We start from the raw sequence: 15,855 nt of genomic DNA on the forward strand, positions 1-15,855 counted from the left end.
GAAGTAGAGGAATATATCAATTTTGGCCACCCAGGGTCTTCTCAAGTGAGCAAATGAGTCAAGTGCCAGTATTAACAGGGCCTACTTGGTTTAATATAGTCTTGGTAAATCTAAAAGCATTTATTTTCTGAATAGCGTAGAAAATGCTGATGACCCAGCTGCTCTGTCTGAGGAGCTCACAGTCTCCTTGGGGGAATCAGTGTCTATGGTAAAGAGCTAGCCAAGGTAGCAAGCAGTTCAGTGCCAGCATGCATAGGATGGATGTACCAGAGGGATTTAAAACGTAGAGAACCATTGTGGTTTGCAGATGTTTTTGAAGTCATAAAGTGAGGCTCCTGGAGAGCTAATGAAAAAAGTCTCATGTTAGAGTGAAGAGAAAGCGGTAGGGGCTTGTCCTGAGTTAAGTTAAATGAGTTGGCGGAGAGGTTGGATGTAGATGTGTGACCTTCGCTTTTCTGTAGAAGTTCTTGTTTCTGAGCACACCAGTCGATAGGCAGGTGAGTGGCTGGAGCTGTGGGTAGGGAGAAGAGAGTCACACAATGAAAAAGCTACTGACCGGATCACTGGTTCTTAAAGTCATAGAAATACAAATTCTCAGGCTCTACCCCACACCTGAAATTTGTGGGTAGGGCCCAGTCATCTATTTTTTTGTAAGCCTTCCAGGCGATTCTGCCGCACGTTAAAGTTTAAGCCGCTGGCCTAGATTGTACAAAAGAAGAACGTGAAATAACAGTCGATGCTATCAGCTGAAACTCTGTCATGTTCTGTGTGAGTAATAAGTGCTTTACCACATTATGTCATTCAATCCTTATATCATCTCTGAGGGTACGTACTGTTTTTGTTTTCAGGTAAAGAAATGGAAGCACATTTATTTACTTCTGCAAGGTCACACCTAGTAAATAGCAGAGCTGCGGTGGTCTGACTCTTAATCTCTCTGAAACAGCATTTGACTACTTAAGGGTGGAAAGGAAACAAGCAAAAAAATCGATTGGACTAAATTGTTGGGGTGGCTGGTGTGCGTATTCATGTGTTGAGTTGGTTGCAGTCAAGGGAATCTTCCAGCCCTTCAAGGAACCTCCATGTACATCAACTATGTTCATTTGTTTCTTAGAAAGTAACTTCAAGTGCCGGAAGTTAACTGACCTTCAGGAAAAGAAAATTTTAGTATGCTAAGGAAGAAAAATCAGACTCTGGGATCTAAACCGTATATTTTTGTGTGCCCTGGAAACCTTAATTTTCTTGTTGAGGTACTAAATGTTCTGGAGATGGGGATCGCAGATAATGACATGACTGGCTCCATGAAGGTGAAGCCACATTCCGTCTGTTGCCTGAGTTTTCCTAATTGAAGGTTACCTACTGCTGCAGAGAGCTCACTCTCTACATTCGTCACGCTCCACAGCCTCTGAATTTCGCCTCCAGAGTATTTCTTGGTGCTATGCCTTCCTGTCCTTTCTCACGGCTTCTGCCCCATTGCAGGTTGTCATTCTTTCGCTTTGGTCAGTGGCATCCTGTCCTGACCCTGTCAGCACAGTGCCTTTTCTGACACATCGGTCTGATTCTGTCCTTCTTGCTGAGCAGCCCCTGCCAGCACGCCTGTGCTAATTAAGCCCATTACATAGATGATCTCAATCTCTACCATAATCCACTGCAGTAACAGGTTAAAGACAAGTTAAAGGGAGTTACCTGGCTTACCCAGCCCAGCTTTTCATCCCTTTACTGGCTGCCCTTCTCTTCATCAGTGTGAATGAATGGCTCTTGGTAGCTGTATTCTTCTGCTAGGGATGCTGTCACAAAGTACCACAAACTGGGTGCCTCAGAACAACAGAAATGTATTGTCTCATAGTTCTAGAGGCTAAAGGTCTGAGATCAAGGTCAGCACGGCCCTGCTGCCCCTGAAACCTGTAAGGAAAAATCCTTCCTTTCCTCTTCCTAGATTCTGGTGGTTTCCTGGCAGCATCTGTCATTCCTTGTTTTATAGATGCATCACTTCAGTTCCTCATCTTCACAGGACTATCTTCTCTCTGTGTTTGTTACCGTGTCCAAATTTCCCCCCTTTCTAAGGACACCAGTCATTTTTGATTAGGGCCTAATGGATTCATTTTAACTTGATTATCTCTGTACAGACCCTATTTCCACATAAAATCACATTGTGAGATAGTGGGGTTTAGGACTTCATATCTTTTGGGTTTTGGGGAAAAAATTCAACCCAAAACAGTAGCTCTATTCTATAAATGGAAAAAAACTTAAATTTATCACGTAGTCCAGAATGATGTAACCATCACTAATAACGCAGTTACATTTTTGTGTATTATTTTTTAAAAAAATCTGTGTTATCAGCTAGGAAATAGGAATAAATTTTCTTAGTTATTCTCAGAGGAAAACAAGGAAGGGGAAGAAGGCAAAGGAGGGTTGGGAAGGTCTTCCTCTGGCACTCCCTTTGTCATGCTGTGATTGCGTGTCTGGCTGTCCAGGGAGGAGCCTGGGTGGACGACGTGCTGGCTTCTCTTACCTGATAACCAGGTGAGGCTACAGCAGGCGCTTCCTCTGTGTGTGTGAGTAGAACCATTTCTTTGAGGCAGACAGATCCTTGCATCTCGGGGGTCCTTCTGTGGGCCGTGCCCAGCTCCCTGAGCAGTGGACTTTCATTTCCCTTGGGGTCATAGGTTCAAAGATTCATACAGTATGTGGGAGGTAGGGGAGGGGACGAAAGATGCTGTGAGGGGAGAAGGAAGGAAGTGGCCCAAAGATAACAATACCTAAGGCATCATTTCCTGTAGAAAAAATGGACAATCAGCCATGATACCAGAGGAAGTGAAAACCAAAATAAACATTGGCAGCTCTCTGCCTTTGGAGTGCTTGTGTGTATACCCAGGTGGCATCTTAGCAAGCTGTTTGAGATAGTTAATTACCCTGAGTAAGAGAGGCCCTGTTGACGGTACGTGAAGCATACATCAGCGTTAGTAGAAGGGATGACTCGAGAATCAGCTGCTTATCTTCTGCAGTATTCTCCACTAGAGGGTGACTCAGTGCCCTGGAGAAGTGATGGGGCGCAGCCTTCAAGGACAACAGGGAGGGAAGAGATGAGAAAGGACTGTTGTCCTTGTGAATACTGGCACTAGGTTTGGCATAAGAGCTCCTTCTTCTCCATTACTGGAGCCATTTAGAAGGAAAAGTGTGGGCCACGTTCTCAGAAATGTATTTTACATAGAGGACTTTGCAAAGACTTTGGTCATCTTTGAAGAAAAGAGTTCATTATTAGTCTTTGGTGACTCTCGGTGGCTTACCACCCATTCCTTAATTTAGGTGAAGGGTGTATATGTGCTGCCTCTAGATGTTTTTATAGCCAGAGGACCCAGCAGTGCCTGTTCCCTCTCTTCCTGTAAGGATCTAAGGGAACAGATGCTCCAGGGACAATGGCAGCAGGAAGTCAAGGGATCACATTGTTATAAGCTGGGGTTTTGCCTGACTTTCCAGTGCAGAGCTCTTTGATAAAGTGGGCTGGGCATGTGGCTTTGTCTGAAGACAGGTCAGTATATACCTCGGTGCTTACTGTTCCTGCCACAAGCAAAGTGTAAGAGTTTCCTTTACTCTCATTATTAGGGCTGCTTCTCAAAAAAGGAGAGTAGGTGAAACAAAGTGAGATTGTGTTTAATAAGTAAAGGTATGTTCATTTAAGGGCTAGAAGATTAAACACAACAACATAAAGTGGTGCAGCTGTGTCTTGGTGTAACATGTATTTGAGGCAGGTCAGAGGGGACAACTCAGACGGCATGAGTTGGCATTGAGAAGTTCAAGTTAGAATGGGGCTGGTCTCCAAATGTAGTAGAAATGGGCTTGTGATGGAGGTGAGGTTCTGGTTCTTCTGAACCTTGTTCAGGCTTTAACTATAATCCTGTCTTCAGGTTGAGATTTGGGACTGAGACAGGATATGTAGAGCTTGGGAAGGGGCCAGGGAAGCATAACAACAGTGAGGTTTACATATGGGCACTGGGAGGAGAGACGGCAGGAACGTTTATTTAGCTTGGAGAAGTGAAGGCTGGCAGGGGCTCAGCGTGGGGACGTTAATGGTTTTTAAGTATATGAAGGCATGTTGTGAGAATTGTAGTGAACAGATGTTTTCACTCTTCACTGAAGACGAGACTAAACAAGGAATGGGCTTACCTTTTAGGCTGTGACACTTTAAGTGAGAATTTAGGGAAACCACCTAAATGAAAATGTGGAAACATGAGATTATTTTAATAAAGGAGTCCAGAGTGTTTACTTCTGGAGAGCTTCTGGAAAGTACAGAAACATGCTTGAGCTGAAATCTGATCTGGGTGATTTTCTTTGATTTGACTTTGCCTGTTAGACTGCAGACTCAGGACACACCAGCTTCCTTTTCTCCCTTCCTTGTTGGTTATCAACATAACCACACCCTTCTGCATGATAACCTGATATTATGAATATACTAGAAGGAGACTGAGTGGGAGCCCTGGTCTTCCGCTTCTGAAGAAGTGATTTTCTTAGGAGGTGATGAGGCTTCACAGGGGAAGAGCTTGGATGTTGGTGCCAGGAGGCCTGCTTTCAAATCCTGGCTGCCACTTACTGTGTGTTTTGGGGCAAGTTAGTTAACCTCTTTGAATCTGCTTCCTTACTGATAAGTTGGAGATGATAGCAGTATTCATTTCATAGGTTGTTATGAATATTCAGTGAGACACAGGGCATATGAAGTTACAGTGCCTGGCATGTAAGAAGTGCTCAGTAAATGATGGCCATTATTATTACCTTATTCTAGACTTTGAAACCGGGGCTGGGAACTCAGGTACAGCTCCATAACACCTTTTGAACCTGCCTATGTGAAGTGTGCCCTTCTGCCTTCATTACAGCTACTGGCATTCCTACAAGGACTCTTCACTTTCTACCACCATGGTTATGAACTGGCCAAGGACTTCAACGACTTCAAGACGCAGTTGACTATCAGCATACAGAACGTGAGTAGGCGAGGGGACAGGCTTCCTTTCCCTTGCTGTGGGTCTGGTTGCATACAGATCGCTTAAATGGACTGAGATGCAGGTGGGGAGGATGGGTCTTGCTTGGGTTCAAAGGGCAGTGGGGGTCAGGCATTTCTAGGGTGCTTGATGGTCCCAGGTTAGAGCATCATCTTCTCCTCCATTATTGCAAAGCACTATTTATGTTCTCGGAAATGCTGCTGCTGATTATGTTTTAAATCTGTAGCGCCAGAATCAGGATTTCCTTTGGCAGTGGAAGTCCCAGCCCCACCCAGCCTAGCCTCCCTCTGTGCATCTAGCCGCCTGGCCCCATGAAACCATAGAGTGTGTGTGTTCAGGGGATGGGGATGGGGTACACGTGCTGGCCTTGGGCTCAAAGGATGTGCTGTTGTTCAACTCTCAGTGAGGCTGCCAGGAGATCCAAGTAGGTGCGCCTTACTCCCAATCTCCTTTCCCAAATTGTAAGCAGCAGGACCTTTGCGTGCACGGAATCCTGCTGAGGACTCTGGTTAGCGGTCACTGGGGCTCAAACCCCCTTCTTCCCTGTGTGATGGGGCCACTTTAATCTGCATGTTGTCTTTGTCTCTGGATGATCCTGTGTCCAAACAAACCCAAGTATGCCTGTGCGGGTTGGACTGCATGCTTTAAGAAGCCTGAGCTTGCCCCCTCATGGTTCTCTGCAGTGCCTCAGAGAACAGGAATTTGCAGGGTCTTGGATGAGCTGTCACAAAGCATGGCTTCCCTTGGGCCGGGTCCCTCAGAAGGCAGACTCTGAAGTGGAGATTTATACAGAGCAGGTCCCCAGGAGGCAGTGTTGGCAGAAGCACCTGTGACAGAGTGAGGGCAGCAGGCCCTGCTGGAGGAGAAGCTGAGTGGTGAGGACTCAGCCGATGCCCTGGGCCCCCTGGAGCTGGGATGGCCCCTTGACCCTCCCCCTTTGACCCCTGGCTTCGCCTAGTTGCTGGGTGCAGGGTGCCCTGGGGGGAGGGGTAACCTTAAGTGAAGCAGCTCCATTTGAGGAGGGAGCCATCAGCAAACAGCTAGAGAAAGAGCATCTCTGTCCTGGAGGGAGGTGGAGGGCGTACCCTGCTGTGGACCATCTGAGTCAGAGTGGCCTGGGATGCTTGTTAAAAATGCGCATGTCTGGGTTGAGAGTCGCTAAACTTATCTTTCAGGGTGAGAACTGGTCATTTGCATTTCCTGCCGGTTCCCCAGGTGATTTTGATGGTCCCTAGAGTTTGAGAGTCATTCTGACATAGGGCTTTAAGGCCCTATGAAAGTATATTTCTTAAAAGGGAACATTTTTGCCTGATTCCTAGATGGCTGAATGTTCCTTACCTGGTTTTAGATCTAAGAATTCTGTAGGTTGATGTTCTGAAGTGCTAGAGATGGGAACAGGGTTTCATTTCTTTGATTTGAATAAAATTCCTTTCATCCTAGACAAGAAATCGCTTTGAAGGCACCAGGTCAGAAGTGGAATCCCTGATGAAGAAGATGAAAGAGAATCCCCTCGAGCACAAGACCATCAGTCCCTACACCATGGAAGGGTACCTCTACGTCCAGGAGAAACGTGAGTGCTAGGTCGGCCAGCAGTGTGGATGTACTCTTGCCTTTTTCCCAGGAGCTGGGGGGTGTATCCAGTAGTGCCTGGCCTGGAGTACGTATTTCGATGAAGGAGAGTGATTTTATAGTTAGGTTTCCTAGGGCAGAGATGCTGTCCGCCAGGCCTTGTCTACCTCCCAGTGATGTGTTATGTTTCCTTTGTAACTGGGAACTTCCTTGCAACCTGGAATTCATTGAGGCTCTGCGGTGCCACTTCTCTCCCTGGTGTCACCCTACTCTTGAGGTTCCTGTACCTTCAGTATAGCTTTATATACCATACCCTTGGTGTAGAGGCCTGGGAAAGGTCTGGCCGGCTGGACCTTATGGTCATATCCTTCGGTAGACTTAATAGTTGGTGATTCTGTTTTCATTTGAGACTTGTTTCAGCAAGGCCCAAACAATCATGACTTAGGCCCTTTCTCTCTTCTCCTCAGCCCCTGTCATTCCAACACTTAAATTTTATGAAAAGTAGAAACAAAAGCTCACTTCAAGGGCCAGGAAGAAGAGCCATTGACTTGCCCATATGACATCAAGGAAAGAAACGCCAGGTGCTGCTAACCCAGAGTTCACAGCGATGACTCAGATTCGTGCACTGGGCTGTTGCACTCCCAGACTTAATTCATGCGTGAGGTGCTAGAGATTAAAGAAAGTGCATTGTTTTTCTTTAATGGGTAGCTCTTCTTGTAGTCTCGCACGTGTGCTTTCTGGCTGGGCACTGTTGATTTAGGATTAGTTAAATATCTTCACTCCTATCTGCTTCCTAATGGAACAAAACACTCAGTTTCAGTGATTATTCTATTCAGTGATTACTCAAAAATTTCCTTGGACTTAAAATTGTTCCCTGGTGACAAAGGTGTAGTAATGGGGTTGGAGGTTGGGTCATCAGTTGTGATGAGAGTTTTATTTCCCTTATTCTTGCAGGTATGAGCTTGTTTAAGGCTTGTAAAAAACAGAAGCTACTTTAGTTGTGTGTTATACCTGAATATATGGTCATATCTTCTTTGCCCAATGAGAAGACCATCCCCAAAAGTTTTAAGTCAACTTGAAAATAAAAAATTTTAAGACTATAAAAATACAGTTCAGTGTCCACTTATAATACTTAATTTATTAACGTTGGTCACTTACGTGTAAAGTCAGTATAAGCACTCACGTGACATTATACAATTTTATTCAAACACTTCATGTGTTTTTTCAACATTAATGTCTTGATTATCATTAGAACCATATTTTGATTCTCCAGCACAGTGGTCCAGAGCATATCATTAGAATACAGCTTTTTTTTTTTAATTTGGAAGTTTTTGTAACATTATTTTGAAGTAGTTTCAAACTTACAGAAAGTGGCAAGAATAGTATAAAGAACGACCATATGACCTTTACCCAGATTCACGAATTTTTACCATTTTTCCAGTTAGATCATTCTTTCTCTCTCTGTATGGGTGTGTGTGCATATCACAGTCAAACACACACACACACACACATTATAATTTTTTCTGAACCATTTGAGAACAGGTTGCATATACCATGCTTCTTGGCTTCAGTGTGTATTTTCTCAAAACATTCATTTATGTAACCACAGTTACATATCCAGGAAATTTAACATTGATAAGGTATTTCATCTAAACAATATTTCATATTCCCATTTTGTCAGTTGTCCCAGTGATGCCCTTATAGAGCATTTTGTTTTCCTCCAGTACAGGAGCTTATACAGCATTTAGTTGTCATATGACGACTTTAGTCTCCTTTACTAAAGGAGTGTGGGTGTGCATCCCTGGTCAAATCCTACATGAGTAATGCTGTGTTTTTCCCGGGTGCCACATCCGGAGCAAAGGATGTTCCTCTGCCCTCCGTGGTCTTGTTGATTTTGATCACCCAGTCAAGGTACTTTCTGTTTTCCCCACTGTGCTGTCACTATGTTTCCCTTGTAACTGATAAGCGGTCTGTGGGGCGGACACCTTAAGACCGTGCCCTTCCCTCATCAGACTTTGCCTCCCACGGAGTTAGCATCCATTGACAATCCTGGCCTGGACTGACCTTTACTGTGATGGTCGCAAAATGGTGATTTTGCAGCTCTGCCACTCCCTCCACATTTATTAGTTGCCTTTCGGTGTGCTGTAAGGAAGCGTCCTCCCCCTTTCTACCTCCCTCCTTCTCTCCTTTCCTTCCTCCGTCCCTCCCTCCCTTCCTTCCTTTCTTTCTTTCTTTCTCTCTCTCTTTCTTTCTTTCATCTGTCTATCCATCCATCTTTCTACTGTCAGTATGGACTTTTGAGTTCCCATTTTGTTCCTTAGGCTAAATCCATTACTGTCCTTGTTTATTATGATGCTCAAAGTGTCCAAGATACAGCACTTCTGAAATCTTTGTGTTGTGCTGTCACTGGAATTTATTCTCTAAGCCACAGAAACACAGTTGAATGGTTGGTGTTTTCATTTGTCCTTGATGCTCCAGGGTAGACACTCTGTTGCTTTTTAAGTATACTAAGTGACATCCAACACTTGCAATGGGCATTCACACCCTGAAAAAAATTATTAAGTGTCTGCTAAATCTGTTTTCATGTTATCATTATTGTTTTTTAATCATATCTGCTATGTGATCTCTATAAGCATCCAGAACTTGTATTGATTGAGGTCCTTGCAGGCTAATAATGCCAATCATGCCTTCTTTCTCTAACAATACTTTGTTGTTTGAAATAAGGTAATTGGCCAGGCACCTGATAAAATCAGATACTGTCAGAATTTGTCTGTAGGGCATCTGCCTCTTTCCTGAGGGATAATTTTGAGGGACAAACTCCTTAGATTACATTTGAGCATTTACAGTTACTTCTGTTCCACATGTCTGGTGTCTCTGGGTTTTCCTTGTCTGCTTTTCAGATCTTCTTGAGTTCTGCTAAAGTAAAAATTAGGGGTTTGGAAGTAGGTCAGAACCCCTGTACGTGTGTGCACATGGTCGCAGAACAGCTGTGTGGGAAGCATGAAGCCATCACGCCAGATGGGAACAGTGACAAGCACTTTGAGGAGCTTTTCTGTGTTCCTTCTCAGTCATCTTACTCCTGTCAGGGGAGAGAAAGGAAACTTCAGATGGAGATTGATAATATGGGAAAGTGAATTAATTTCCCCAGGGAACCTCTACTTCCCTTGTATTTTAAGACCCATCTGATGCAGCATTTAGTGGCAAACAGTCTTCCTTGGTCCTTGGGGAAAGCCCTGGGTCGGTTCCATTTCCAGCTTGTGGAATCAGATTTCTGCCTGTTCGCGTCTAGCTGGTGTGGAGAGTATATCGCCCCTAGAAACAGTTTAAGGATAGGTGAGCATTGTGAGTTACTGGTTGTGTGCTTTTCCAGCATGCAGTGGATGTGTAGAGATGTTTTATGGGGAATATTACCTTGCAGGTCATTTTGGAACTTCCTGGGTGAAGCACTACTGTACATATCAACGGGATTCCAAACAAATCACCATGGTACCATTTGACCAAAAGTCAGGAGGAAAGGGGGTGAGTTCACTTTTAAATTTCATGCTTGATTTGCTTGGTTAACATATGATGACTATAATGCGTGTTTGAAGTTAACATCTCCAATTTTCACTGTAATTTTCTTAATTTTTATACAGTAGTTCAGGAGGCATGGCACCTGAAAAAGTAAATAAAACAAGATGATTATTTTGAGCACTAAGTTACATTGGCAGCCGCAATTAAGAAAGCTTTTTGTGTTTCACATATATACAGTGTTAAGTGTGTATAATGTGTTTAGATGCTAGAAATTCTTGGATGACCTCATCCTGTGAAACTGATTCTTGTCACTCTCACCCAATACCCAGAGGGCTGCCCGTTGGCAGTTTAGATGTCCTAATTATCTGTTGCTGTGTAACAGGTCATCCAAAAATGTAGCGACTTTGAAAACAACACCAGTCATTTTAGCATTTCCTACACTTTCTGTGGGTAAGATCTTTGCGGAGCATTTGGATAGATGGTTTGAGCTAAGGGTTTCTTATACTGTTTCAATCAGATAGTGACTGGAGCTGGATCATAAGGGTCTGAAGCAGCTCTGGGCTGGTCAGATATAGCTCTCTTCCTTTCTCCTGACCTCCTCTCCCATTCTCTTCCTTCTTTTCCTCTTGCTCTGTATAGTCTCAGGGCCTGTCCTCTGGCCTCTCTACGTGGGCTATTTTGGGTTTCCTCACAGCATGGCAGCCTCAGGGTAGCTAAAGGATTCAAGAGTGAATATTCCAGCAACAAAAGGAGACCCTGCAAAACCTTTTAATGACCGAGGCTTAGAAGTCATATTGCCTTAGGTTGGCCCCATGTGTTGGTTGAAACAGTCATAAAAGCCCACCCAATTTCAGTGTGAGAGGACATAGGCCCTGCCTCTTGATGAACGGAGTATCAAAGTCACATTGCATTGAAGAGCATGTGGGATGGAAGGTATTCTTGTGGCCGTCCTTGGAGGAGATAGTCAGGCTGCATCTGCGGGGTCCCCACTGCTGGGAGCTCCTTGCTGTGCCCCAGTGCTTCTCCTTTCCTCTGGGAGTACTCTGTCTGTCTGCATTTTCTTTTTAGGTGATCTGTCTTTTCTCTCTGGCTCCTCATAATATCTTCTTTTTTTTGTTCTTTTGGTATTCTACATTTCATTATGACAGTCCTTTCTCTGATTTTTTTTCTTTTTTTCCCCAATCTGTTGTGCTTAGGCATTTTGGCCTTTCTGGATTTGAAGGATTGGTGTCTTTCAGTAACTTTGGAAAATTCTCACCAACTATCATATTGAATATTGCCCCCCTCCCCATTCTTTCTATTATTCAGTATCTCCTTCTGGAGATATTTAAATATTTTTTAACAAAAATATTTATATGTTTCATTTCTTTGAATCTCTGGGCTCCGCTCTGGATAATTTCTTTTGTTCTGTCTTTAGTTTAAATAATTTTCCGGCTGTGTCTAATCTGTTGATAAAGTAGTCCTCTGTAAGTATTCCAACCCTGGCCCTCTTCTCTGTGGCAAATTTTTGTGCATCCTGTTGGGTTTGCATATGTGCGGGCATTACAGTGTAGAGGCTAAGAGCACTGGCCCTGAGGTTGGACTGCCCGGGTCACTGATGTCACGCTGTTGTCATTACTGTTAGCTACTCCCCCGTGCTGTCCCCTTGCTCTCTGCCATTTCCAGTTTTTCTTCCTGGCTTTCTTTCTCTTAGACCACAATGCAGGAGTTGATCAGCATCTCTGTACTTCCCTGTATCAAGGCAAAAAAAGCCAAGGCTCTTTTTTTTTTTTTTTTTTTTTTTGCAGTATGCGGGCCTCTCACTGTTGTGGCCTCTCCCGTTGCGGAGCACAGTCTCCGGACGCGCAGGCTCAGCGGCCATGGCTCGCGGGCCCAGCCGCTTCGTGGCACGTGTGATCTTCCCGGACCGGGGCACGAACCCGTGTCCCCTGCATCGGCAGGCGAACTCTCAACCACTGTGCCACCAGGGAAGCCCTAGCCAAGGCTCTTTTAATGTGTCTTGTTAGCGGTAGAGTTGACTTATAAATAATCTCAGGAAAGCAGATATGTGAAAATATCAGAACATAGAGAAATTACAGAGTTAGAAGGAGTATTAAAAATCTCTGTTAATAGGAGTTCCTTATTATTCGTGAACTGGAAATAAAGTTAGGTCTGCCTTTCTTGGGTCAAGTCATAGTCCTTTTCTAACTCCTAGTCCTTCTAGAAATCAGATTCACTGAGTCATTCTCTCACACAGTCTTTATTTTGGGACCATTTATCTTGTGCTTTCCTAAAGCTGGAGTGAAGAACTCTCTTGTATTTTCTCTACTCCTTTCTTACCACGCTTGAAAATGAAGGGCAGAGACGAATTATGGTATGTGTTTGGGACTCCTTAGACTTTAGTGGGATAATAGGAAACACCTCACTGAGTTGTTAAGAGGTTTATATACATTAGTGTATATAAACTTCTTGGGACTGAGCCTGACACATAATAGAGGCTGCCATATTAGGAGCTTGATATTATATGAAATAATTTTTCTAGTAATAATTACTTATATTTAGATTTTGTTTTATATTTTTCTAAAACATTGTCCTTTATCATCCTGTTTTATCCATTTTTCCTACTTTACAAAAGAGGAAATTGGGGGTTGGAGAGAGAGAATGATTTCTAAGGATGTAAGTTGAAAGAGTTACTTTGAACCAGTGCTCAAACCCTGATTCTGGAGCCTACATCTCCTGATTCTGAGGTTCATCATCATAATAAAAGAGAAGAATACTGTATATGTGTAAAATAATAGTTTTCCATGACGCCACTCTGTTTCCTCATCCTCAGGGTGAGGAAATGTGAAGACTGGCCGTCCAGCGGTGATGTCTTCTCAGTTTATACAGGAGAATCATGTGACGTCATTGTATGTGTGCTTGTACAAAGCTCTCCTAGGAGCTGGCGGCAGACTTAACGTAGAATATAGGGTGTTTTCTTTTCCTAACACGCTCTTTGTCTACCCTGTCTCTCCTTCCCTGTTCCTTTCATTTGGATCATTTTCCTTTGAAAGTACCTGCTTTTCTCTTAGCTTCAGTCCAGGAGATGTGAGCGATTTTTCTGCATCCTCTTGGAGACAAGGCCTGTGTGTGGTGAAAGACAGTTCCCCGCGTTCTATCCTGTGAGATGAGGGTGCTCTCTTTGGGAGCCTTGGAGCAGCCCAGAGCTGACCCCGTCCCTTTCCTGGCTTGAAACCCTTCATATGTTCCCACTGCTCACAGTATACAGACCACAGTCTGCATGATCTGGTCCCTGCTTCCCTCAAGCCCTTTCTCAGCCCAGTTTCCCTCTTGCACAGGGATTCCGGACGCACTGGCTTCCCTTCAGTTCCTCCAGGGCTCCATGGACCCCCACCACAGGGCCTTTCCACCTGCTGTTCTCCACCCCTGATCTGTGCTCCTGGTTTTGTCTCCTGTAGATCCTTCGGGTCTCAGCCCAAGAAAGCCTTTGCTGACCTTCCTGCCGAGGTCACATCCCCTTAATGTAGGCGTTTGTAGCACAGCATGCCTCTTTTTTTTTTTTTACATCTTTATTGGAGTATAATTGCTTTACAATGGTGTGTTAGTTTCTGCTTTTTAACGAAGTGAATCAGTTATACATATACATATGTTCCCATATCTCTTCCCTCTTGCATCTCCCTCCCTCCCACCCTCCCTATCCCACCCCTCTAGGTGGTCACAAAGCCCTGAGCTGATCTCCCTGTGCTATGTGGCTGCTTCCCATGCCTCTTTTATTGTAGTGTTTGTTACGGTTGTAACTCTTCATTTATTTGTTTAAGTGATTGTTATCTCCATCCCCTGTTTTTTTAACCATGAGTACTTGAACAGATCATCTTTATAGATTTTGCCTCATATGGAATGGTCGTCTTGGGAACAGCGTCTTATCGTTTTCTTATTTCTGCTTATATTTGACAATCTTTTATAGTTCCCCTGTTTTCTCCTATTTCTCAGGGACACCTCCCCCTAAGCTTTCAAAGTGAGAGGTAGTCCAACGCCATTAAATCAGAAATAGAGTTAGACGTTAACATGGTCAGAAGTCCATATGTTTGGGCATTTCCAGTCATTTACGTGTTGCAGAAGGAGCAGTTCTCAATCTGAGAAATTAATCTTAGCCATTCAGTAAAAGACAATAGATGTAAGACTTGTGAATATAAACTATCTCTTCCTAGGTCTTCTGTGTTTTGTGTGCTATTCTGATATTAGTGGGTGGTTAAGTTTTACCATACGCAGTCACATTTCCTATTATTCAACAAACTAGGCAATTTTGCTAATTTCCCCCCTAGTTTAGGAGAAAAGATTGGCAGATATAGGAGAAAAAGGAACCCTAAAAAATTCCTACGTGACAGGAAGAGAAGAAATCAGGGGCAGAAACCTCTATGTTTTTAGACAATAAATTAGTCTTGTGCGATAAAACTGTTGCATTCCATTTGTACAATGGAATACTACCCAGCAATAAAAAGAACTAAGCCCTTTTTTTTTGTACCATGGATTTTAAAAATTACCTTTATTGTTTTAATGTTTAATTTTTATTTTTTTTATTGACGTATAGTTGATTTACAATATTACCTAAGTTTCAGGTGTAAAACATAATGATTCACAATTTTTAAAAGTTATACTCCATTTATAGTTATTATAAAATACTGGCTATGTTCCCTGTGCTGTACAATATATATCCTTGTAGTTTATTTATTTTATACATAGTAGTTTGTACCTCTTAATCCCTATCCCTGTCTTACCCCTCCCTCCTTCCTTATCCCCACTGATAACCACTAGTTTGTTTTCTGTGTCTGTGAGTCTATTTTTTTTTTTTTTTTTTTTTTTGCGGTATGCGGGCCTCTCACCGCTGCGGCCTCTCCTGCTGCGGAGCACAGGCTCTGGACGCACAGGCCCAGTGGCCATGGCCCACGGACCCAGCCGCTCCGCGGCATGTGGAATCCTCCCGGACTGGGGCACGAACCCGTATCCCCTGCATCGGCAGGCAGACTCCCAACCACTGTGCCACCAGGGAAGCCCCTATTTCTTTTTTGTTCTATTCACATTTGTTTTATTTTTTAGATTCTACAGTGATATTATACAGTATTTGTTTTTCTCTGTCTGACTTATTTCACTAAGCACAGTACCGTCCAAGTCCATCCATGTTGTTGCAATGGCAAAGTTTCTTTTTTAATGGCTGAGTAGCATTCCTGTGTGTGTGTGTGTGTGTGTGTGTGTGTACACCAGTACTTTTTTTTTTTAACATCTTTATTGGAGTATAATTGCTTTACAATGGTGTGTTAGTTTCTGCTGTATAACAAAGTGAATCAGCTATACATATACATATACCCCCATATCCCCTCCCTCTTGTGTCTTCCTCCCACCCTCCCTGTTCCACCCCTCTAGGTGGTCACAAAGCACTGAGGTGATCTCCCTGTGCTATGCGGCTGCTTCCCTCTAGCTATCTGTCTTACATTTGGTAGTGTATATATGTCCATGCCCCTCTCTCACTTTGTCCCAGCTTACCCTTCCGCCTCCCGTGTCCTCAAGTCCATTCTCTACATGTGTCTTTATTCCTATCCTGCCCCTAGGTTCTTCAGAACCTTTTTTTTTCTTTTAGATTCCATATATATGTGTTAGCATACGGTATTTGTTTTTCTCTTTCTGACTTACTTCTTACTTCACTCTGTATGACAGACTCTAGGTCCATCCACCTCACTACACATAACTCAATTTTGTTTCTTTTTATGGCTGAGTAATATTCCATTGTATATATGTGCCACATCTTCTTTAT

At 43.5% G+C, this 15,855-nt stretch overlaps 1 protein-coding gene across 3 annotated transcripts in view; it reads left to right on the forward strand.

The window, feature by feature from the left end:
• The window catches only part of ARHGAP26 (Rho GTPase activating protein 26), a 485,399-nt gene that overhangs the window by 134,782 nt on the left and 334,762 nt on the right, over positions 1 to 15,855 (forward strand). For all 3 annotated transcript variants that reach the window (XM_065873120.1, XM_065873121.1, XM_065873122.1), the window contains exons 7-9: positions 4,866 to 4,970; positions 6,429 to 6,558; positions 9,976 to 10,076. In XM_065873120.1, coding sequence (XP_065729192.1) covers positions 4,866 to 4,970; positions 6,429 to 6,558; positions 9,976 to 10,076 — 336 coding nt within the window. The remainder of the gene's footprint in view (positions 1 to 4,865; positions 4,971 to 6,428; positions 6,559 to 9,975; positions 10,077 to 15,855) is intronic.

The sequence above is a fragment of the Phocoena phocoena genome, chromosome 3 (assembly GCF_963924675.1).
Source record: "Phocoena phocoena chromosome 3, mPhoPho1.1, whole genome shotgun sequence".
Taxonomy (NCBI): Eukaryota; Metazoa; Chordata; class Mammalia; order Artiodactyla; family Phocoenidae; genus Phocoena; species Phocoena phocoena.